This window comes from Triplophysa dalaica, chromosome 4, assembly GCF_015846415.1.
Source record: "Triplophysa dalaica isolate WHDGS20190420 chromosome 4, ASM1584641v1, whole genome shotgun sequence".
In the NCBI taxonomy this organism is placed as follows: Eukaryota; Metazoa; Chordata; class Actinopteri; order Cypriniformes; family Nemacheilidae; genus Triplophysa; species Triplophysa dalaica.
The window spans coordinates 17040262-17062660 of NC_079545.1; the positions used below are offsets into that span (position 1 = coordinate 17040262).

General features: G+C 39.1%; 2 protein-coding genes across 3 annotated transcripts; both read left to right on the forward strand.

The window, feature by feature from the left end:
* The first annotated feature begins 380 nt into the window (after window positions 1-380).
* On the forward strand, window positions 381-1978 carry wu:fa19b12 (uncharacterized protein LOC560551 homolog). 2 transcript variants are annotated; one of them, XM_056746598.1, is made up of 3 exons: window positions 381-583; window positions 677-840; window positions 1181-1978. In XM_056746598.1, exons 1-3 carry the CDS (start codon window positions 469-471, stop codon window positions 1328-1330), a joined length of 429 nt encoding a protein of 142 aa, XP_056602576.1. In that variant the 5' UTR covers window positions 381-468; the 3' UTR covers window positions 1331-1978. The 2 variants fall into 2 exon arrangements, with proteins under 2 accessions (XP_056602576.1, XP_056602575.1); XM_056746597.1 differs by having other exon boundaries at window positions 381-840.
* Window positions 1979-3260: 1282 nt separating this feature from the next.
* Window positions 3261-21602, forward strand: trpm6 (transient receptor potential cation channel, subfamily M, member 6). Its single transcript, XM_056745446.1, has 40 exons — window positions 3261-3553; window positions 3988-4056; window positions 4139-4218; window positions 4323-4361; window positions 4854-5037; window positions 5197-5410; window positions 5524-5648; window positions 5845-6016; window positions 6375-6549; window positions 6728-6842; window positions 8156-8228; window positions 8845-8945; window positions 9034-9165; window positions 9252-9305; window positions 9391-9531; window positions 9663-9764; window positions 9869-10116; window positions 10625-10853; window positions 11748-11897; window positions 11987-12088; window positions 12177-12305; window positions 13616-13864; window positions 14112-14286; window positions 14813-14927; window positions 15337-15527; window positions 15633-15765; window positions 15878-16800; window positions 16882-16952; window positions 17038-17158; window positions 17996-18039; window positions 18134-18198; window positions 18288-18310; window positions 18462-18512; window positions 18599-18664; window positions 18758-19044; window positions 19166-19248; window positions 19721-19926; window positions 20014-20065; window positions 20142-20251; window positions 20904-21602. The coding sequence occupies exons 2-40, from the start codon at window positions 4054-4056 to the stop codon at window positions 20969-20971; spliced, it is 5601 nt and encodes a 1866-aa protein (XP_056601424.1). The 5' UTR covers window positions 3261-3553; window positions 3988-4053; the 3' UTR covers window positions 20972-21602.
* Window positions 21603-22399: the final 797 nt, after the last annotated feature.

Sequence of the window (22399 nt, forward strand, 5' to 3'; positions counted from 1 at the left end):
ATATAGTGGACTCCAAAGGACTTTATAAAGCATATACATTTTTATTTTTTTTTAGAAAATACCCCTATTCATCGTCTGGTATCATGTAAAGCCCTTTGAAGCTGCACTGAAACTGTAATTTTGACCTTCAACCGCCTTCAGTCCAATGAAGTCCACTATATGGAGAAAAATCCTGGAAAGTTTTCATCAAAAACCTTAATTACTTTTCGAGTAAAGAAATAAATACATTAACATCTTGGATGACATGGGGGTGAGTAAATTATCATAAACACTTATTTTGAAAATTAACTTATCCTTTAATTTTCAAATAAGAGACCATTTTTTTACCACTCTGGCCACAGAGGGCGCTATAGTCCAACAGCAGTGTTTCAACTTCAGCGACGTCACAACTGTCGTGAACAGCACACTGAACGTGCGCGGTTTAAATAAGAGGCTACGCTAAACAATTTCAAACGACTGGTCGCACACATGACCAAACGGAGGGCAGAAAACGCTTTGCCTCCAGAAATCGCCACAAAAAGGTGTCTACGTTCTCTTTTCAACATCGACGACAAACCCGGAGGAGTGACTATGGTGCAAAACGGTAACGTTAGCGTTGATCTGTTACCACTTTTATCATGTGTTGGACAACGGTGCAGAAAAAGGCCTAACTATAATGAAGACTCACACATTACAGGTGACTTGCCGAGAAAGGCACCTGCAAACAGAGTCAATTCAGCGTTGGGAGAGAAGAACACGTGGAAGTCTAGAAAAGTCGAGGATGCTGGCAAACCTGTCGCGCCGGAGGATGAGCCAAATAAAAAGCCAAATGGACAGAATGCTGTGCCCGCAGGAGACAAGGTGTAGTTTTTACTAAAATCAGAGATGTGTGCAAACGACGGTTGCAAATAATACTTCAATCTTAGAAGTTGCTGGAAGGTGTTGTACATGCAGGGGTTGTAGATAAACACATGGTGGCGCTACAGGATTATAATTACACATTGCTTAGTACTAGGGATTCGCAGTGTTTTGACATGATGCAAAAATGTACCCCCCCAAAAAGTTACTCCCTTTAACTTAAAACCTTGACCTAGAAACACGAATTAGTTTGCCAACCTTACACAACATCTCTATTACATAAAGTTATATTTACTCACCCTCATGTCATTTCAAACATTTTACAATTCTTATGTCTCCCTAGGTGATGCACACAGATGATGGGCTCTCTGCTTTTAACTCCTTCCAGTTCTGGCGGGTTCCACTACCAGAGTTGGATTTCTCTCTTCTGGAGCCCACGGATAGGTCCAGTACTGCAATTTCCACAAAAGATTTAGAAGCGATGGAAACCTGAGGAGTATCACAGAAGAACATGGCAATGGAGAGGCTCATTCATGTTGAGATGTTAGGTGTCGTGACCCGACTTGACATGTGCACAGACATTGGCCACTGATGAGGTGATTCTGTGTTACTTTCCCCTAGATATTTGTCTATTAATGAAGCCTTTTGTTGTTAGGAGGCCTGCAGCAAAAAGAGTCATTTGATAACAGGGGAACAAATGTTGGACACATGACCTTAGTGTTCAGAAGTGTGCAAGTATGTACTAGTAAATGTTTGCATTAGATTCATCATGGATTTGTTTAATTTCTGTCAGTAGCTGTAAAAGCAGTATCTGTGAAATTGTTCTGTGCAGCATCTCAAAAAAATTTTTTGTAAGCACTCAGGAGTGTTCAAAGTATAGAATTGTCCGATTCATAGTGTTCGGTAGGACTAAACCAGTCTTATTTCTTCACCGTTAAAATACTTTCTATTTTTTTTTCTTGTTTCTTTTCTCTGAGCCACTTTTTGTAAGATTGACACTTCTTAACAGTGAACAGCTCGGAGAGCTTCAGAATGCTTGTCGGGTTTATAAATGCTTTGTATGTTCCAGCAGCCGTCATTGTAATTGCACTCTGATGTTTTTTTGAAGTTGCTCAACAGCAATAAAATGTTTTTTATACGATTTTTTTTTCTTGTTCATCCTTGACATAGAAACAAGCATTAGTTTGCCAACCTACACATGTCTTTTTCAATGTTTCTTTAATTCTTTTCTAAAGTTGGGTTGATTACATGAGTTATAGCTGAGAATCTGTCCTTTGAGTAGTCTGTAATGGCTGTTCCCTCTCCATCAAAAGGAAGTGAAATATACCTGTTTCCATGCTGTTGTGTTGTTGACCTTTGATCTAGGAGGGTACTGGATGAAAGCTGAGAGCAAGCCGTCTTTATCAGGGGATTACACTGCCACTGATAAACTTTTATAGACCAATAAGTTCATCTGATAAATGAAAGCAAGCATGTTAAGTGCTTCAAGGGTAAGACATTTTCTATTCTTCCAAAACATTTTATTTGGATGCAGAAGGGAGCAATATGGAAACGGAATTATCTGTAAATGACCTGAATTGGAAATGTTGGACCAAGCATAGATTCGGCATGGCTGGTAATTATTGAAGCTGATAAAGTTGCAAATATCTTGGATGTTTGCTTTTGAAAATATAGGAAATGCTTAGAATTTGTCATGTAAACTACCGTATAGGGGCGGTTTCCCATTCAGGGATTGGCTTAAACCACGACTAGGCCTTAGATAAATCAGGATATTTAAATTGTATTTAAAAATATACTTTACAAAAAAACATTACTGGTGTGCATCTTGACACAAAACAATCACACTGATGTATTTTAACATATGTCACAGCAAGTTGTTTTCGATCAAGCCACCTCTGACATTTAAGTTAGTCCATAACTAGGCTTAAACCCTGTCTGGAAAACTACGTATTGAAATGCTTGGCACAACAGTTCACAGTATAAAATACAATTATATAGCCATGGGATAACAATAAAGGAATAACAATGAGTTTTTCAAATTTAAGATTTAGATTTTTTTTTTAACTTTTAACAGTAAAAATTAGATGTGTGTGTGTGTGCGCAGAAAGATACACGTATATACATAAAGAATCAGTGGAAACAAAAAAGTAATATTAAATGATTCAAGGCTATAGACGTTTGACATTCTAGAGGTTACAGATACAGGATATTTATGGTCTGTTGTTTATCTGTTCGTTGCAATCTTTCCATTATTTGGATTTACTGAACATTTATGGTCTGTTGTTTATCTGTTCGGAGCAATCTTTCCATTATTTGGACTAACTGAACAGCCTGCAAGCATTAGTTAGTCATTCACGTCTGCTTAGATTTTCGCTCAGCGGCCCCTGAAACAAATGCACAGAGAACAGTCATAAAACTCGAGAAAACGTCAACACAGTACTGTACAAAACCAGCATATCGATCACGTGGAATCCCAGAAATATACAGAAAGCAAGACGGAAAGAAAGTCGGCAGCGACTTCTAATGTAACTTCTATCGACGCGCTGGCAAAACAAATCATCGGAGTTAAAAGTTCCAGCTGCGTGTCCACACTTGACACTTTACAATCTAAGACCACCCACTTCCCAGGGGTTTGGATCACAACTTTACACAGGGATATTATACGCTGACATTATCGAAAGCATGACCGGGAAAAGAGTCTGTTATCCGCACACAGGTAAATAAAGTCTATGCCAGAGCAATGAACCGTTTAAATTTTGACTTATGTAACGTGTATAGCCCGAAAAATTGTATCGTCGGGGGTGTTTCTGTAGGCATGTTAAAACGTGCGAGTTATTTCATCCTCATTCCACAGCAGGACTGCTGCTTTGGGTGGCCGTGTGCGACCTGTTCGCTAAACGCACAAATGTATGGATGAATGTTCTTATGCATGTGTTCGTCTGATGTGCTTCGGCTGTATTAAGTGAAACTATACAGTACTTTGCGTAATTGTTTTCGCAAGGACACCCTCCACCCTTTGTTGTGTTTTTCTTGTCTTCGGCTAGATGGCGTCAGTCCTGGTTAGTATTTTAGTCTTCATAATTCCTGGAAAAGGATGTATGCACGTAGTTTTCCACCTCACGCGCATGCATTGTTTTCTATTTGGCGTAGGAATGACTGAAAATCTTCAGCGGTGACTCACTTAAGAACTAATGTGACAGCTAGAGACCTGGGAAAATGGTATGTTAAACTACCTATAACTTAATCTCGTAGTAATCCAGTTGTGTGGTGAAATAAACATTATACAACTATTTCTCTCCAGTCAAGACGGACTTGGATACAGGCCACTTTTAACAAGAGAGAATGTGTCAAATTTCTGCCATTCTCACGTGACCATCACAGGTATGTTCTGATCATATCTGTGACCTGCATGTTATCTTTTAGCAATGATTTTGAATATAAAGATGGACATGATATGATATGACAGCAGAATTTACTGTTTTCAGATGTGATCCAGTCTGTCAAGTGTGCCAAAGCTTAGTGAGGTATCATGTTGATCATCACAACTTCTTTCTTTCTTTCTTTCTTTCTTTCTTTTTTCAAAGTTTTGCATTGTTGCAAAGCAGCATACATATTGTATTACTATAGACACTGTTAAAAACAACTAATAAGATTTATTTTGTGTAAAAAATGTACAATTTCCTTAAAAAAATCTGTGTGCAAGTTTAGACAAAAAAATAAGTAAATTCTATAGTTGTTTTTACAGTGCAGTGGAAAGAAAAGTGAAAACAGGGAATTATGAACTACATAGAATACATTTCTCAGTTTTTTCCTCATTTCTCTGCTGTTTTATTTCTTAAATCTCAACAGTTTCTTTCCAACATGTATTCTTTCAAGCAACAATGGAAACTGTGAAAAGTGCTTTACAAACTGATTAGAATTTCTTTCTCTCTTGTACTCCCAGAAAGGCTTTGACTTTTGAATAAAAACTGCAGTGGTCTCCTTTATCTAGACTTTATTCTCACCTCCTTCTTCAGATGTTGTTGTGGGAGGCTTATCCTGGAGCACGTGGGTCCTTATTCTGGTCTCCTTGGACCCAGGGCTGGCTCTCCTGACGGGGAGGATGAGTGGTCAGTGGAGCGACACACCAGCGTCAGCCCTACCGATGCTTTTGGATCACTAGACTTCCAGGGCAGCACGAAACGCACATGTCGTGCTAAGGTTGGTGAACACAAAGGCAATGTCTGTTTATATAATATAGAATTACAGTCTCACAGAATATCAATATGATCAATAAATCCATGCAAATTACCAGCCAAACTTGACCCCAGCTTGGAAATCTGAGAGGGCTTGTAAACTTTATATATTTTTTATCTGCAGTATGTGCGTCTTTCCAGTGACACTCCATCAGATCACCTGTTCCAGCTGATGCTGAGAGAATGGCACCTGGAGATGCCCAAGCTGGTCATTTCAGTGCATGGGGGAACAGATAACTTCTCCCTGTCACCACGAGTGTGCCAGGCCTTCAGTTCAGGACTCATCAGAGCTGCAGAGAGCACTGGAGCATGGATCCTCACGGATGGGATTAATATTGGTTTGTGATGTCAACTTTACTTGTTTTCTTAATATTTTTGTAGAAAGTAGAGCATATGCCTCAAATGATAGTTGTTATGCAGTTTGCTGAGCCTTTTTTGCCATTCTCTCTAGGTGTGTCTAGGTATGTGGGGGATGCTGTAAAAGAGTATGGATCACATGACCACAGGAAGAGGAATGTTGTGGGAATCACGCCCTGGGGTATCATTGAGAATAGCAGTGACCTTATTGGCAGAGATGTGAGTTTGTAAAACTTTATTAACAAACTTTATTGTAATGTAGAAAACTTTTGCTGAAAAATTATAAATAATTTTGTGCATTAAAATAAAAAAAGAGTTTGTGTGGTAAGTTTGCATCTATTATTGATCAGCTGTAATGTTTATTGACTGTACGCATAGATTAGCTAGATTTTGGGATGCATTGTCGTTTTGTCAGATGGTGAGACACTACCAACCTTTGGGTAGTCCCCTGAGTAAACGGGCCAGTCTGAATGGCACGCATTCCCACTTCCTGTTAGTTGATGATGGGACTATGGGTAAATCTGGATGTCAGGTAGACCTGAGGAAGAGACTGGAGAGGTACATTCATTTTCAGAAGATCCACCCAAGTAAGTGTCTCTGTGTTTTGGGTCAGCTTGTGTAAACTGTAAGTTTAAAGGAAGAGGATGTTTTTAGGGATTTTCACTCAAAAATAAAAAAATGATCATTTATTCACCCTCATGACATTCAAAACCTGTGTATGTCTCTTTCTTTTGTATAACTCAAAAGACGATATTTTGAGAAATGTCTCAATGGTTTTGTGTCCATAACATGGAAGTCAATGGGGGCCAATGTTGTTTTCTTATCAATGTTTTCCGAAATATCTTTTGTGTTCAGCAGAACAAAGACATTTATACAGGTTTGGAACCATTTGAGGAATTTATTGCCTGTATTGTGTTTGAATCTGTTTGTGTGTGTTCTTTTTAGGATTGCATCAGCATGTGCCTTTGGTGTGTGTTGTAGTCGAGGGGGGTCCTGCCGTCCTCTCTGTCGTCCTGGAGTATGTGCGCAGAAGTTCCCCGGTACCTGTGCTGGTGTTTGAGGGAACAGGCAAAGCAGCAGATCTGCTGGCTTTAATACACAAAGAGACCGCTCTTGACAGGTGTGTTTTACTGAATATAGCAAAACTGTAAGTACAAGTTTTCATTAGATAGATTATGTATGCAATGATGTGCAGTGGTATAGTCTGCACTTCCTGTTTCGGGTGTTTTATGACTTCTTGTGTAATCAATGGCATCTAGGTTTTTGTGTATTATGTGTTATTTCTCTGTTGCCCATAGAAATCTGGATTCAGAAGATTTTGTACTGAGGATTCAGGAGGTATTTAGTGTGGATAGACCAGAGGCGGTTGAAATTCTCAACACACTTATGGAATGTATGGAACACAGAGAGGCTGTGAGTGAAAAACCTGAATTACTAGAACCACTGAACCAGCTGTTGAAAGTAGTTGAGTTCAGTGTTGAAAGTAGATATTTTGGAGGTTACTTCACCGGTTTCCTGCTTTGTTTTTAACTGTTCCAATGAGATACCGATCAGTGAGGAAGTATATTTGAAGATTTTAATCTTCAATTCAGGAAATTACATTCAGTTCTCATATTTTACTCACTCTCATGGCATCCCTGAAATCCTTCAGTCAAACACAAATAATTTTTTATAAAAATATTCTTCACCGTATAGCTCCAAACTTGTTTAAGCTCCAAAAAAGACATTTAACCATCACAAAAGCCTGAAGAAAAACAAAAAGTGTGTGTGAAAATTTATATTTTGATCTTATTTAGTGACACTGAAAAAAACAAAACATGAAAGAAACATGTCAAAAACGTCACATCTTATTGCTTCTCATGTGTCACATGACTTGTTGATATCACATGTAGTCACTAAATACTGTTCCTTTATAGTACTCCTGTGTGAAAATCTATTTTGTAGCTATTAACTTGCTTGGAATACATCACAAAGGTCATTTGGACCAAATTTGTTTTAATTTTAGGGAAATTTGAGCCATGAACTCTTTACACAACAGTAAAAGTCCTTTAAACTCTAGGCCCGACATATGTAAATCCCTTTGGGATCTGTAAATTCTTTCTCTCTTCCTGTCTCTCTCTCTTGCCGTTTCCTCTTCTTCTGTGTCTTCCTCTTTCCTCCTACTTGGCGGTAAACAGTGGTTGTTTTGTGTGATAAGATGCCTGCTGTGTATCGTCTCCGTCATTATGCCGAAAGCTCTGATGTTAAGCCTCCTTCAAACAGAATGTTGTAGTTTACCACACCCTTCCCACATTTCCAAGCTTCTAAATTGAGAGAGAACAGTATAATTGGAATGATGGCGCATGAAACGTATTTCCATATTAATCGAATAGAAGGGATTAATTAGCTCCCCAGGCAGACAGATTCTTTGATTGGCTATGAATCACTCATGTGAAATTGAAATGCCAAAGGCATGTTAAGAGTAGAAACATCTCCTCTGGTTGTCTTATAGAGTTACATGCGTTTAGATGTTGGCATAGGATACTGGTGGTTTAACGGTAATACCAAACCTAATAAATAACTTCTGGCGGTATTGAACATGACACAATAGTAACAGCACTAATTTATGAATCTGTTTCAATGTTGGCCATCCTTATAAGTTGCAGTTGTTTTTTGTATTCAGTTAAAAAATACTTTTTTGGGACATGTTGAGGAAGTTCTTAAACTTATGTCTTTTTACATTTTAGATCACAGTTTATGACTCCGAATCAGAGGATCTTCAGGAGCCAGATGTTGCTATTCTCACGACATCACTGAGAGGTGTGAAAGTTGAATTTGTTTATTTTCCACCCAAGATGTTTCTCCTAAAGTTGCTTAAATAGAAATATATGTGTAAAATTCAATCAAAAGTAAAATAAATGGTGAGAAATTCGAGTGCGTATTGAAATCTTCAAAATTCACCCAAATATAAAAATTCTGGCATCATTTACTCACCCTCAAGTTAGTTCAAACCTGTATCAATTTCTTTGTTCTGTTGAACACGAAGAAAGATTTGGGAAGAATGTTAGCAATTTTCAGTTCTGGGCCGTCGTCCACTCCCAAAGTAGTAAAAAATTCAGTTGGAACAAAAAAAGTGATATTTTAAAGTATTTAGGAAAGCAACTGGTTCTGGGGACCTATGACTACCACTAAATGTTTCCTACTTTTGTATTCAATGATGTCCCAGAACTGAAAATTGCTAACATTACTTCCAAATACCTTTCTCTATGTTCATCAGTACAAAATAATTTATACACGTATGAAATTGCACGAGGGTGAGGAAATGATGACAGAATTTTCATTTTTGGGTGAACTATCTTTCTATCTGAACTATATTCTTATAAATGGGTCTGGTTCTGGAACTTTACATTGTAAATTGTGCTACATCTACATACAGGTACCAGAGCCTCTCCTGATGACCAGTTGAGTATCTCATTGGCCTGGAACAGAGCTGATATCGCAAGGGATTACATCCTTGTGTATGGGCAACAATGGCAGGTACATAGACCCGTTTAGATTTATATCATGATTATTCAGCCTGGACTGGAACTTGTAATGTATTGAAGAGGTTCGCTGGATGTTACAGGTAGGATCCCTTGAGCAGACCATGTTGGATGCTCTTGTGATGGACCGTGTCAGTTTCGCAAAGCTTCTGATCGAGAACGGCATGACGATGAGCCGCTTCTTAACCATCTCTCGCCTTGAGCAACTCTACGTAGTAATGACAGAACAACACTTTCTTAAAGCTTTTATATCCAGTACAAGCGAGCAAGGAGGCTTATGTGATTATTTTATATTTTTTAGCAGAAAGGTGGCACAGATCATTTTCTACGACATCTCATTGAAGATGCCAGACAGGTTTTTACATTGCTACAGTAGATCGATAAATGTCCTACTTGTATATTCTGTGTGTGTTTCTCTAAACATGCATGTTTTTTTGCAGACTCGATTGCCCGGTGTTTATAAGATCTCTTTGATTGACATTGGGATGGTGATTGAATACCTAATCGGTGGAGCTTATCGAAGCACGTATACACGAAAGAGCTTCAGAACAATGTACAGTCGCCTTTACACCCCAGCAAAGGTATGTCTTCCTTCTACAGATCAGATGCGTCGTGTACACACAGTGTATATAGTATGGAAATGCACTGCACTTGATGACCCAGTATTGTAATAATATATAGTGTCTGAATTATCTATTTTTGTCTGAACCAGGAGGGTTTCAGCCCCTTCAGCAAAGGCAAGAAAGCCTCCGCAACTGCGGAGACCCCCCAACCTCACTCCCATTTCTACAGAACTGCTCAGCCTTGCAGACAGGTCCTTGAACTTTCTGTTTTCAGACACCATAATGTGTCACATGCTTATTTTGACATTCCCAACCATTCCATTTATTAAAAACAACCAGAACTGTGTCTTTGCAGGAGGGTCCGGTAGTTCCTCAGGACCTGAAGTCAGCCCCGAGCTCCGAGTTTGTATGCACGTTTAATGACCTCTTTGTGTGGGCAGTGCTCAAGCATCGGCAGGAGATGGCGCTGTTCCTATGGCAGCATGGAGAGCAGGCTATGGCCAGGGCCGTGGTGGCCTGCAAGCTCTACCGGGCCATGGCAGCACAAGCTAAGGAGAGCAATATGGATGACAGCACGGTTGACCAGCTGAAGAAGAACTCGCTGTTAGTTTCACTTTTTTTAATGCTTATTTCAGACACTTCAGTGTGAACACTGTGTATGTGCTGAAGTTTCCTTCGGCAAAGAAGCGAAAATGTGAGGACATCATAGACCTGTGTCAGCCCCCTGTAATGCTTCAGAAGGGTGGGGTGGATTGAGCCTTTGGTTGCAATTCAATACACTGGCCCTATAAATTGAGTTTAAAGGAGTTTCTGCTCAACATCACTCTAGTAATTTATACAAATAGTGATGGTTTTCAGACAGGTTTTGGGAATAGTTTCTCATCTGCCATTGGTCAGACAAATGAAAGTTCCGCCCCATCTTACACTAATGGTTGAGCAAATCTTTTTGCTGACAAAAAATTAAAAGCATCACAGTTTTTACATTTTATCGTTGGGAGAACAAATTTACTTTAGATAGTAAAAGTATAACGCCAAAATGTTACAAATTAAAGATTTGGTGTTTCGTGTCAAAAATTAACAACGATAATGTGATTTTGGCTTATTCCTTTAGAGAGTTTGGTCAGTTGGCTGTGGATCTTCTGGACAAAGCCTTCAGAGAAAACGAACGCACTGCGATGAAGCTGCTGACGTGGGAGATGAAGGACTGGAGTAACTTCACCTGTTTGCAGATGGCTGTCTCCTCCCGACTCCGACCCTTCGTGGCTCACAAGTGCACTCAGATGCTCCTTACAGATCTGTGGATGGGCCGGCTCAACATGAGGAAAAACTCCTGGTTTAAGGTTTGTTCTATTGAGATGCTATGTGGTGACGATGTACAAGGAATACTGTTTGAAAGTTTTACTTTAACACAGACTAACCTATTGTTCTGGACGGTAATAGTAAATTTGCTGTTCAGAAATAGCTTGAAGGGATAGTTCACCCAAAAATGTAAGATCTGTTATAATTTACTTACCCTTAAGGTGTTTTAAACCTGTTTTGTTGTTCTGCTTAACACAAAGAAAGATATTTGGATGAACATTTGTAACCAAATGGTACTGGGACACTATAGAGAATGTGAAGCTATGTCACGCCGTTTTGAATGATGCGACAAATATAACTATGGTAGGTCGGTCTTGCAGTGTTAAAAACGCGATAGCATTAAGCAAAGTCGTTCAAGAAAATCCCCTAGTTCATTTCCTTTCGATTTCTCCATATATCAAACAAAACAAGTAACAGTACACATCAAAACAATAATAGCAGAGGAGTATGAGCCTCCCAAGATGGTGGCGCCACTGCAACATACAACATACGGCTTGACGTCAGCTTCATATTCTCTGTTGACTGCCATAGTAGAAAAATCCGCGCGCTTTTTCGGAAGAATTGTCCAGTAAGGGACTAGGAAAAATAGTTACGAAACAGTTTATGTTCGAAAAAAACTTTCTGAAAGCTGTACGATCGCTGGGGGTGTGTTTTGAGCACAGAAATGTTTGACATTCTAAAGAGGTCAGAATGCATGAAACACCGTTGTACGGCCGCTTTAAGGATGCCTCCCACGTTCTTCAAATTATCTTCTTTTGTGTACAACAGAACAACGATATGTTTACAGGTTTGGAATAACTTGAGCTCTTTCTCACTTTGACCTAGATCTGCACTTTCAAAAGCCTGTTGTTCAAAACCACATCCTTTTTCATCAGATCATTGCCAGTATCCTGATGCCTGTGTCCATTCAGCTACTAGAGTTTAAGAGTCAGGCAGAGATGTCCCACGTTCCTCAAACTGCCTTGCAGTTTGGGTGGGAAACAGGGAGCCCAGGAGCGTCAGAACAGGAAGGGACACCAAATATAGTAAGATATATACTATGTATGCACACATACTGTACACTAAAAAACAGGATCCACAGTCTTTCTTACTCTCTTCATTTTGACATCTTTAGAACCAGGGTGACGAGGAGAAAGGAACCAACTGTCTTCTTCCCTGGACCAGGAAAGTTTATGACTTCTACACCGCTCCTGTAGTCAAATTTTGGTTTCACACAGTACGTTTCTCTCTTAGTTTTATAAATCCTTTTTTGACTTTTCTATCTGACCATCATTAAATTGCTGATTTCTGATTTAAACGAACAGATGGCGTTCCTGGGGTTCCTCATGCTGTTCTCTTACACCGTCCTGGTGAGGATGGAGGATAAGCCCAATGTCCAGGAATGTTTGGTCATAATGTATGTACTGAGCACGGCGGCAGAGAAAGCTCGAGAGGTGAGTGCTCTCAATATCATAGTCCTTTCCAGGAGACTCTTGAAGAATGACATTTAGAAGATAAAGGAATGAGACATCCTCAGCAGCGTCTCATGTGTTCGCCTGCAGCTGTTCAGGGGAATTACAAAATAATGTGTAGTTGAAAAGTCTTATCTTTATTGGGCTGGATTCAAAGGTCTCTAGCGAGGAGCTATCTCTCTGATTATGGTTTTCTCAAGTTTGCCTGGAGAATTTCACCATCTCAATATCCCATAATTTTAACCTCTGTGAACTCTGCAGGGGTGAAAGGATGGGAATTATTAACAGAGTACTGCAGTTACCAACATGTGCAATGTGATGTTTGATGCATTTACTAATGCACTGAAAAACACCTGAATACATTAAAATACAATTTTAACATGTTCAGTATATATAGTCGCTGAAGAAATTAAGGGACCATTCCAAATTTTCAATTAATCAGCATTTATACAGTCGTGGCCAGAAGTATTGGAAGTGCCATAGATTTTGGTGTTTTGCCAAGTTTGCTGCTTCTGTATTTGTAGACTAATTTTCCATATGTTTCTATGGTATACTGGAAATCTTAAGTTAGCATATCTTAAGTTTATTGGCAAACACATAATAAATGAAAGGAGTCAATATTTACAGTGTTGGGCCTTGTTTTTCATAACCTCTGTAATTCTCTCTGGCATGCTGGATATTAGTTTCTGGACCAAATCCTGACTGATGGCGAACCTTTCTTGCCTTATTATTGCTGAGATGATCACAATTTTTGGGCTTCAGCTTGTCCACTCACTTTTTGAGGATTGACCACACGTTCTCTATATGTGATCGACATCTCGGCAGTTACTTTTTTCTTGTTGTAATTATTTAAAATGCATCGGATCACTCTGCATAAAAATCTTTAAACAATGTGAACGAACACCACAATAGCTTAAGCAGAATCTTTGCAAAACTCTGTATATATGTCACTGCCAATACTTATGGCCACGACTGTAGATGTTTTCTGGCCATTCCAGTCCAGTGTCTGTTGAGTTTCAACTAAATCAAACATCAAGAGTGACATAAAGTTATCCAACAGCAATGTGAAAGACTGAAAGCATGAAAAGGCGCATGAAAACAGTGATTAAAATTGAGGTTGTTAAAAAATAAAAAATATTACAGTTGAATTGGTTTTCTTTGCAGCATTTGAGGTCTGACAAAAATACAGAGCATCTTTTTTGACCTTTTTTCTTTTTTGAAATGTAGTTTCTTTAGTGTTTTTTAACAAAATGAACTAATATACTTTATATTTGTTTAATGTGTTTTTTTAGGTGTGGGTATTGGAACCCAGGAAGTTCAGTAAGAAACTAAAGGTTTGGTTCAGCGAATACTGGAACATCAATGACTTTATGGGAATCCTCCTGTTTCTTGTTGGAGTCTCTCTCCGGTGGCGCGATGACACACGCTTAGCCAGTCATATTGTCTACTCGCTGGATTTTATCTTTTGGTCTGTCAGGCTTCTGGACGTGTTTGCTGTCAATCAGCATGCAGGACCCTATCTGACCATGATTACAAAAATGGTATGTAATAGAAATATAAATGCGTAAATAATTACAGCTTTAATACAGATTTTATTTAATCAAATAGTCTTTTAGATTTTGTTCTGTATGTCTTCGTAATAAAATGCAAATATTTAATGTATTTTAAATTTAAAGATACAATGAAAACATACTGTAACATTCAGAACTCAACGCTCAGAAACTATATGATTATTAATTTTACTTTACTTTTACTAACATTATAAGTGCATGTGTCTTTTTCTTAAAGATGAGCAACATGTTCTACATTGTGGTCATAATGGCAATAGTGCTGGTCAGTTTTGGCACATCCAGGAAGTCAATACTGTCACCCAATGAGGATCCATCTTGGACTCTCCTCAGAGATGTGGTCTTCCAGCCCTACTGGATGATATTTGGGGAAGTGTATGCCGGAGAGATTGATGGTGAGTAAGATCATGCACATATGATTAAACAAAAGTCAAACTTGTTTTAATTTGATTTCTAAGGGCGTGCTCACACTTGGCGTTTTTTTTTACAAGAAAACGTTTCTGTTACAAATAGCCGCAGTGGTCATCTTTTGTTGCTGTAACAACAGCTGCAACCGTAGCATACAACATGTAGTGTTGTAGAAATGTCAAGAAAGAGGAAGTTGGCTCTCAAACAACTCCTTGTTCTTCAAAACTAGTATGATAAGTCTATCTCCGTTTTTGTTGTCGTTCTTGTTTTTATGGCAACGACAGGTCTCACTACTAGCTTGTCATTGGTCAGCTGCGTAGGCCATTTTTTCAGAAAAGTAGAACTATTTTCAACTTGAAAAGACAATTGAGCTTCAAAATACGGTTTACTCGATGAGATTATAATCTAAAACAGATGCTTGCAGTTTCGATAAAGACAATAAGTGTGAACATAGCCTTAGTCTTTAAAAGTTATACTACATTTAGAGTATGTCATGTCTTGTGTCTTTGGCAGCCTGTGCTAAACCCGAAACCTGTGTCCCTGGAGCTTTCCTGACCCCCTTCCTGCAAGCTGTGTACCTTTTCGTTCAGTACATCATCATGGTCAACGTGCTCATTGCCTTCTTCAAGTGTGCATTTCACCCTCATCCCTAATAACAAGACTTAAAGGGATATTTCACCCTTCATACAAATTCTGTCATCGTGTACCCTCATATCATTCAAAACATGTATGACTTAGTTCCATAAAGTATATTTTGAGAAACATCTCAGTGGTTTTGTGTCCATATGATGGAAAGTCAATGGGGACAGATGTTGTTTGGTTAATATTGACCATAAAAATATCTTCTTTTGTGTTCTGCAGAAGAAAGAAAGTCATACAGGTTTTTGAATTAAGAATTTTTTAGGCTTAACTATCCCTTTAACACAAACGTCATTCTCTATTATTTAATATAATATTAATTTCTTTCAAGTTAATGCTAATGTTCTGTTGAATTGTTTTGTGATGGTTTAACCTACTTTATCTCATTCACTTCACAGCAATGTTTACTTCGACATGAGCGCCATATCTTGTAATCTGTGGAAATACAACCGCTATCGTTACATCATGACCTATCAGGATAAGCCGTGGCTGCCTCCCCCTCTCCTCTCGCTTAATCACGTGACCCTGTGTCTCAGCTCAGTGTGGCAGAAGCGCAGCAGGGCATCCAAACAGAAGAGATCTGGTCTCAGTGAGTGTGTATTCCTGCATGCACACATTCTGTATCGGTGGGACATTTTGGTTACGTCTTAATTCATACAGAATGTTACTTCCGAGGTGTTGCTTGTGTTTACAGAATTACTCTTGGCCCCTGATGATCTGAAGAAACTCCATGAGTTTGAGGAGAAGTGCGTCGCTGCCTATTTTAGAGACAAAGTAGAGAATCAACATAGCAGCGAAATTAACAAGATTCGCTCGGCGGCTGACAAGTGAGTGAAATCTCCCAGGGAAGGAAAGGACATCATTTCAGTCATCAGTCAATTTTCAGGCAGGCTAAAGTATAAATGAAGTTAGCTTTTGTTTGTGTCATATTGTTCTCAGGGCTGAAGAGATGGCGGGAATACTGGTTGAGGTTACTGAGAAGGTTTGTGTTATCCAGGACAACCTGCGCACTTTAGACAATCACTTGGGGCAATTACAGGATTTGTCCGCCCTAGCCTTGGACACTCTTAACCTCCTCTCCGCCTCAGACAATCAGCAACAAGAGGTGGCCCGTTTGGGTCAAAGCCAGCCGCTGACTTGCTGGGACGAGAAAGTGTCCCATAGCTGCTGCCTCCGGATCGGCGGAAGCCTTGCGCCTAGCCAAGCCCTCGCGTCTCCAAAACATTACAGAAGCACTCCCCCTTCCCTGCTCCGATGCCTGGGGCCCGGCTGGCAGCGTTCTTCTATCGAGTTGCCACAAGTGTGCGGTGTTGGCCACTTTGAGGTCCGAAGTAAGGACAGGCCGGCAAATCCAGAGGACGAAGGCGGTTTTAGGTGGCCTTTTCAACGAAGTGATTCAAGAGAAGGTGCATTGACGGACTGTCGCCTCACACATGATTCTCTACCTCCCCTATGTGCTGGGTGGAGGGACAAAGGCGTGTATGGATCTGGGGAACCATCACGTGCCAGTTCCCCAACCATGCCTTTGATGAGAGACATCCTCATCCATGAACTTCCACCCAGTCATGAGGAGTCCATGGAGGAGGATGATTACGAGGATGACATGCACACAATATCCAGAGCCTCCAGCCTTTCGTTCCTGCTCCCGGACCCCCAAAATAATGGAGAACAATCAGTGGGCATCAGAAACCCTGCTTTTTATAGGACTGATGGTGGATGGCTGAGACAAGCTCCAGGACGTTTAGGTATTAAATGGGACTTTGATCTAGAGCAGAGTCGCTCGCTCTCCGCCAGCGTGGAGGCTTTGGCCATGCCTGACACAGAAACACCAGAGCAGATACTTACACCTCACCACCAGAGAGGTAATGTTGAAGCATGTCGTGAATTAACTAACACATTAATGACATTTCTGTTTGGTGATCAATGTGTGTTTGGGGTTGAAGGAATATCCAAGATCTTCAGGAGGTCATTTGGAAAAAGGTCCATCAGGAGCAGAACAGGAACTTCTGAGGATGTAAGCAAGGCTGCTGTTTCTGTTTCACCTTAATTCATCTTTTTTGGTAGAAAAAGATTATGGACTTATAATGATCTCTTCGTAGGTGAAACTGGATGAATCGCGGGGCTCCATTCACGAGTTTGTCCCACGAAGACGAAAGAAGAGGAAAGTGAAGGGCCTGTTTGACCATAGATTCAGAACCTCTGTTAGTCTCACCCAGCTGAGTATGTAATATTTCACCCGTATTACATTTATAAAAAGATGTTGTTTTCTTAATACAATTAAACAAAAATATATTTTTAAAATATCAATTATAAAAACAAAATTATAACACACTATATAATCTGTGTATATATATATATATATAAAATACGTGAAGAGTTCATTTGCAAAAACAGATAACATAAAAACAATGTTTTTTTATTGTGCACTCCAATTAATATCAATCAAACTTCAGTAGGGTTATTTTAATTAAGTAATAATAACAAATAATACAAATTTTTCTCAAGAGTTATTTGTTTTTGCAAATAAACTCTCCAAATCTATATGTGACCCTGAACAACAAAACCAGTTTTATGGGTCAATTTTTCGAAATTGAGATTTTTATATAATCTGAAAGCGGAATAAAATACATTTCTATGGATGTATGAGTTGTTATAATAGGACAATATCTGGCTGAGATAAAACTGTTTAAAACTCTGAGAGTGCAAAAAACTGTCTTTGAAGTTGTTAATCAGCGGCACTGTGGCAGGCCATCCACTCACATAAATAAAGTTTTATATATTTAAGGTAGGACATTTACAAAATATCTTCATGGAACATGACCTTTACTTCATATCGATAATTTTGACCCATACAATGTAATTTTGTACAAAAAATGTTCCCGTGCTATTTAAGATTTTTGAGATCCAAGGTCATATATAATATAATATACTACACTATACTATGAATTAATATTTAAAAAAAACAATTATGGAACAATCTTATTAGAATTTGCTAAATTATAAATTAATTATTGAAAACAAATAATGCCACCCACCGAGCCTTCATTGTTTTTGTAGATGTCGACCAAGTGGATTTCACAAAACTGGCCCCATCATGGCTGGTAAGTTCAACTGTAGCATCATAAAGGTGTTTCCTTCCTATTACTTCCTATTCTGTCAGAGAGATGATTGGCTGAATGTCACAATCTCTTTTAGAACACTAAGAACCCCGGGAAGCCGCTGCTCAGCAGCTGGGCCAAATCCATCAGTCAAAGACCCTCGTAAGTTAAATTTGACAGTTTTATTGATCAGAAGAAAAGATTTTGACTACATTTGCAGTCCTTACACCCCACTTTTCTACCCAACATAGGATGAGCAGCGTAGCACCAGAAGGTAAATGACTTGCATACAATTTCTTTTGAATTGTGTTATCATTAAATTGAATATTTTCAGTTTGGTGAAATATTTATGGTTAACAGAGCTAAGTGTTTAGCTTGTAAAACGATTGATTGTTTTAATAATTGTTCTTCCACATGTCTCTTAGTTAGGAGCTCTACATTCAAGTTGACTGAAGATTTAGGCCAACACTACTCCGGTAAGTTTTCTTTTTTGTCCAGTCCTTTTTTTTTTGTAGTGATTTTTGTTTGGTTTCATTTGTTGATTCTGTTTGCGGTTCCCCAGCAATGGAAAGGAACAACTTAATGAGACTGGCTCACTCCATACCATTCACCCCTGTGTCTTTACTAGGTAAACTCTCAAACCATGACTGTTATTAAACCAATCACAGACAGACTTACATGTAGTTGTTTTCGTCATCGCATCTTGATGCTGTATGTTCAGGTGGTGATGAGGTCTGCATTTATACGCTGGAGGAGACAGACGCAGGTTCATCGCACTCCGTCTCCACCTGGCTTCAGCACGGCCGTACGGCTGTCCTGCAACCATTAGCTCATCAGGAGGTTCTGGTTGGAGGTCTATGCAGGGCCACCAAGGTGGTGTGTACCTGGGCTGAGGGCAATGTGTTGAAACTGGGCTCGGTGTATGTGGTGAAGGCCTTTAGGCCAGAGGTGGTCCGCATCTGGCAGAAAGCATTTCCAAACAGTACCTCGCTGCATCTCTGTCTAAGGGTACATCTTGTAATTTTGATCATGTTTACATTTACTGTATAGTAAACAGATGCACTTTTACATGTAAATGTAATATATTGTCTTCTCCTCTTTTCTCTGTTAATTCCTTCTAAACTTGTAGGAGATCCAACAACAAAGAGCAGCGCAGAAACTCATGCAGAGATTTAACCAAATGAAACCCAGCTCTGTGCCACACAGTCCAAGGTCAGCGCAGTGAATCAACCCAATCTGTATTAAAGGTCCAGTGGGTCATTTTTTGTAGTATCTATTGACAGAAATTTGATTTAATACGGTGTCTTCAGAGGTGTATAAAAACCTTACATAATGAAGCGTTATGTTTTTATAACGTTAGAATGAGCTACTTCTATCTACATACATCAGGGGTCCTCTTAAACGGAATTCGCCATGTTATTTCTACAGTAGCCCTAAATGGACAAACTGCTCTACAGAGCGCGTTTCATAAATACAATATCTCCTTCGGCAAAGGAGCAATAACTTGACGACTTATAAATCCTGTTTCAGCCACCGTATTGCTTTGAAAGGGAGGGGTGGAGTAAGCTGTGGTTGCAATTCGCAAACTGCTAGATCCTGCTACATTCATACATTGGACCTTGAATGCAATAAGATGTTATTTTAAGAGTGAAGCTTGTATTTCTAAGCATGTGCATGCTTGCAGGTTTCTGGATGTCTCCCTGCTGTATTGGCGCTCGGATGGCCAGTGGTTGACTATTGAGAAGAACATGAGTGGTCATTTTAGGAAATGCAACAACAACACTGGGGAGGAGATCTCTCCTTCATCTAGTCTGGAGGAGACCATGCTAGCTTTCTCTCACTGGACGTACGATTACACCAATAAAGAACTGTTAGTGTTGGATCTTCAAGGTAGAAACATGCTTTCTCAAACAGCTGTATGATTATTTAATGATTGTATTATAAAGGAAAATGAGCTGATTTAACTTTCATCTGCAGGTGTGGGAGAAGACCTCACGGATCCCTCATTGATCAGAGTTAATGATAAAAGGTATTCATGTGGACTTTTTTTGAATGTGTAAGGATAGTTGTGAAATGTTCTTGAAACGCTTTTGTTTCTGTTGTAGCTTGTCTGGTGATATGGCGTTTGGACCTGCAAATCTGGGTGATGATGCAATTCAGAGCTTTGTTGTCAAACACACCTGCAACTCCTGCTGTAAGAAGCTGGGTCTCTCAGGTGAGCTAACCCTCATGCCAACCTCATGTCAGAGGGTCTCGTGGAACGACACTTTCAGTATGCTTCATTCTTATTGCACTGGCACTTCTTCAGTCCGTGTGCATGGCATACCTCCATGTTTTCAACTTGATATTTATATACGAGCAAGTAAACTTTGAAGTGAACAGGAAAAGCAGTCTAATTAAGCCTGAAGGTCTTGGAAAAAAAATCTAATGAGACTGAAATTATTGCATTTCCATGACAGCAAAGGCACGCAGAAGAGGGGCGTGGCTTCCTTTGCGGCATGTGAGATGTTTTCTTTGATTACATATTTAATAGTTCTTTGTGCGTCGGAGAGTGTTGACTTTGATTAGATATTAATTACCGTCTCATGGAAGACATATGAGATGCCTGTTGTTTGTATCAAGAGGCAGGCTCGCCTTCAGAAGTAGAGGGATGAAAAATAAACAAGCTAAAAGCACTCCGCCACATTTGTTTGATATTTCAAAGGTGCTTTGTTTTTCTCATCTTGCGTCCTATCCAAGAAGCACATCAAATCAAAACAAATTATTAATGCCGAATCCACACGTTTCATTTCGGATCTTAAGAAAAGCATCTCTTGGTAGTGAATTATGAATATACTATTGTGTGTATGTTGTGTTTGCCTCTTCAGATTTGAGGAGGAGCGGCAGCGAGGGGAAGTCACTTCCTGCCTTTGATGACACGAGCAGAACAGTTTAACCTTTGACCTGGATGGAGACTTAGACATATCCATAGAGGGTATGCAAAGACTGTGGAAAACCGTCTACAGATTCTCTTGAAAACTGTTCTCTGAGACTGCATGTGTAGAGAAAAGAGCTGCTTAAAGGGATAGTTCACCCCCCAATTTTGTTTTTAATCATTTTCTCACACTTTTGTCATTTTAAACTTGTATGACTTTCTTTCTTATGCAGAACACAAAAGAATATATCTTGGTAACCGAACAACGGCGGTAACCATTGACTTGCATTGGTTTTGTGTCGATATATTACAATTAAATGGGTAGCGCTATTGTTCAGTTACCAACAATATTTTCTTTTGCGTTATGCATATTAAAGAAAGTCAAGCAGGTTAGAAATAAAAAGAGGGCGAGGAAATGATGACAAAAGTTTCATTTTTGGGGGAACTATCTCTCTTTTTAAGGGGACAAAACATGACATTTGTATTAATGTTCTTATCAGATGCTTTCTTTGTAATTAAAGTACCTTGATCACACTGATTAATAACAGGTGAATGTGCACCAAAAAGGGAATTTCATTTAATTGTGTTATTTTTTGTTTATAACATATAAAGTATGTATATTTATAAATAAATAACTTCATTTATTATTTCACATTTTGAGATAATATCTGTGATATTGTATATCCAATGTGCATTTTGTCTGTGTTCAAAGAGAATAACGGACAAGTTTTGTTCAACACGAGATTGCATCCATAAATTTTCTTTATTTTTTTTATCCCACAAAGAAATGTCTACAAAAGCCATAAAATATAGAATTTAACAAAAATCACTTAAGTCCTTTGCTTAATATGTACAACATGAAGGAGATTCCTTAAGGTCCTGATAAATCAGTACTTGTACATGTCCATCCCACAATGCTACACTTCAAACTCGAACCCCTGTTCACGCAACCACACATAATCAGTTTATCATACGAAGTGCTATTCACTCTTCATTTATATACTGTTTTGCAATACATCACACACACACACACTCTTGGCAAATTAACCCCCACCCCCCCCATGCTACATGTGCTTTACATTGTGGACATGTGCTCAAGTTTTGTCAATCAGAGCCCTATCTCCATCAACAAACAATTGGTTGTCTGAATATTCACACTTGCATCTAATTTCCACTTTTATGATTGCTTCTCAAGTAAACGGCTTATACAGTAAAGCATCTACCCCGTATGCCATTCAGCTTTACTTCACACTAGCTATGGCACTTGAAAACAAAAACATCTCTTATACATATTTAGTACATACACAGATCCTGTACACCGAGTACAGTCATAAGAGTTTTGGTAACAGATGCTACCTTTGTTTGTGTGCTGTTTGTGTGCTGTTTGTGCTGTTTGTTTATCCGGGAGGCAGACACATTCAGATTTAGAAATAAAAACGAAATGATGTG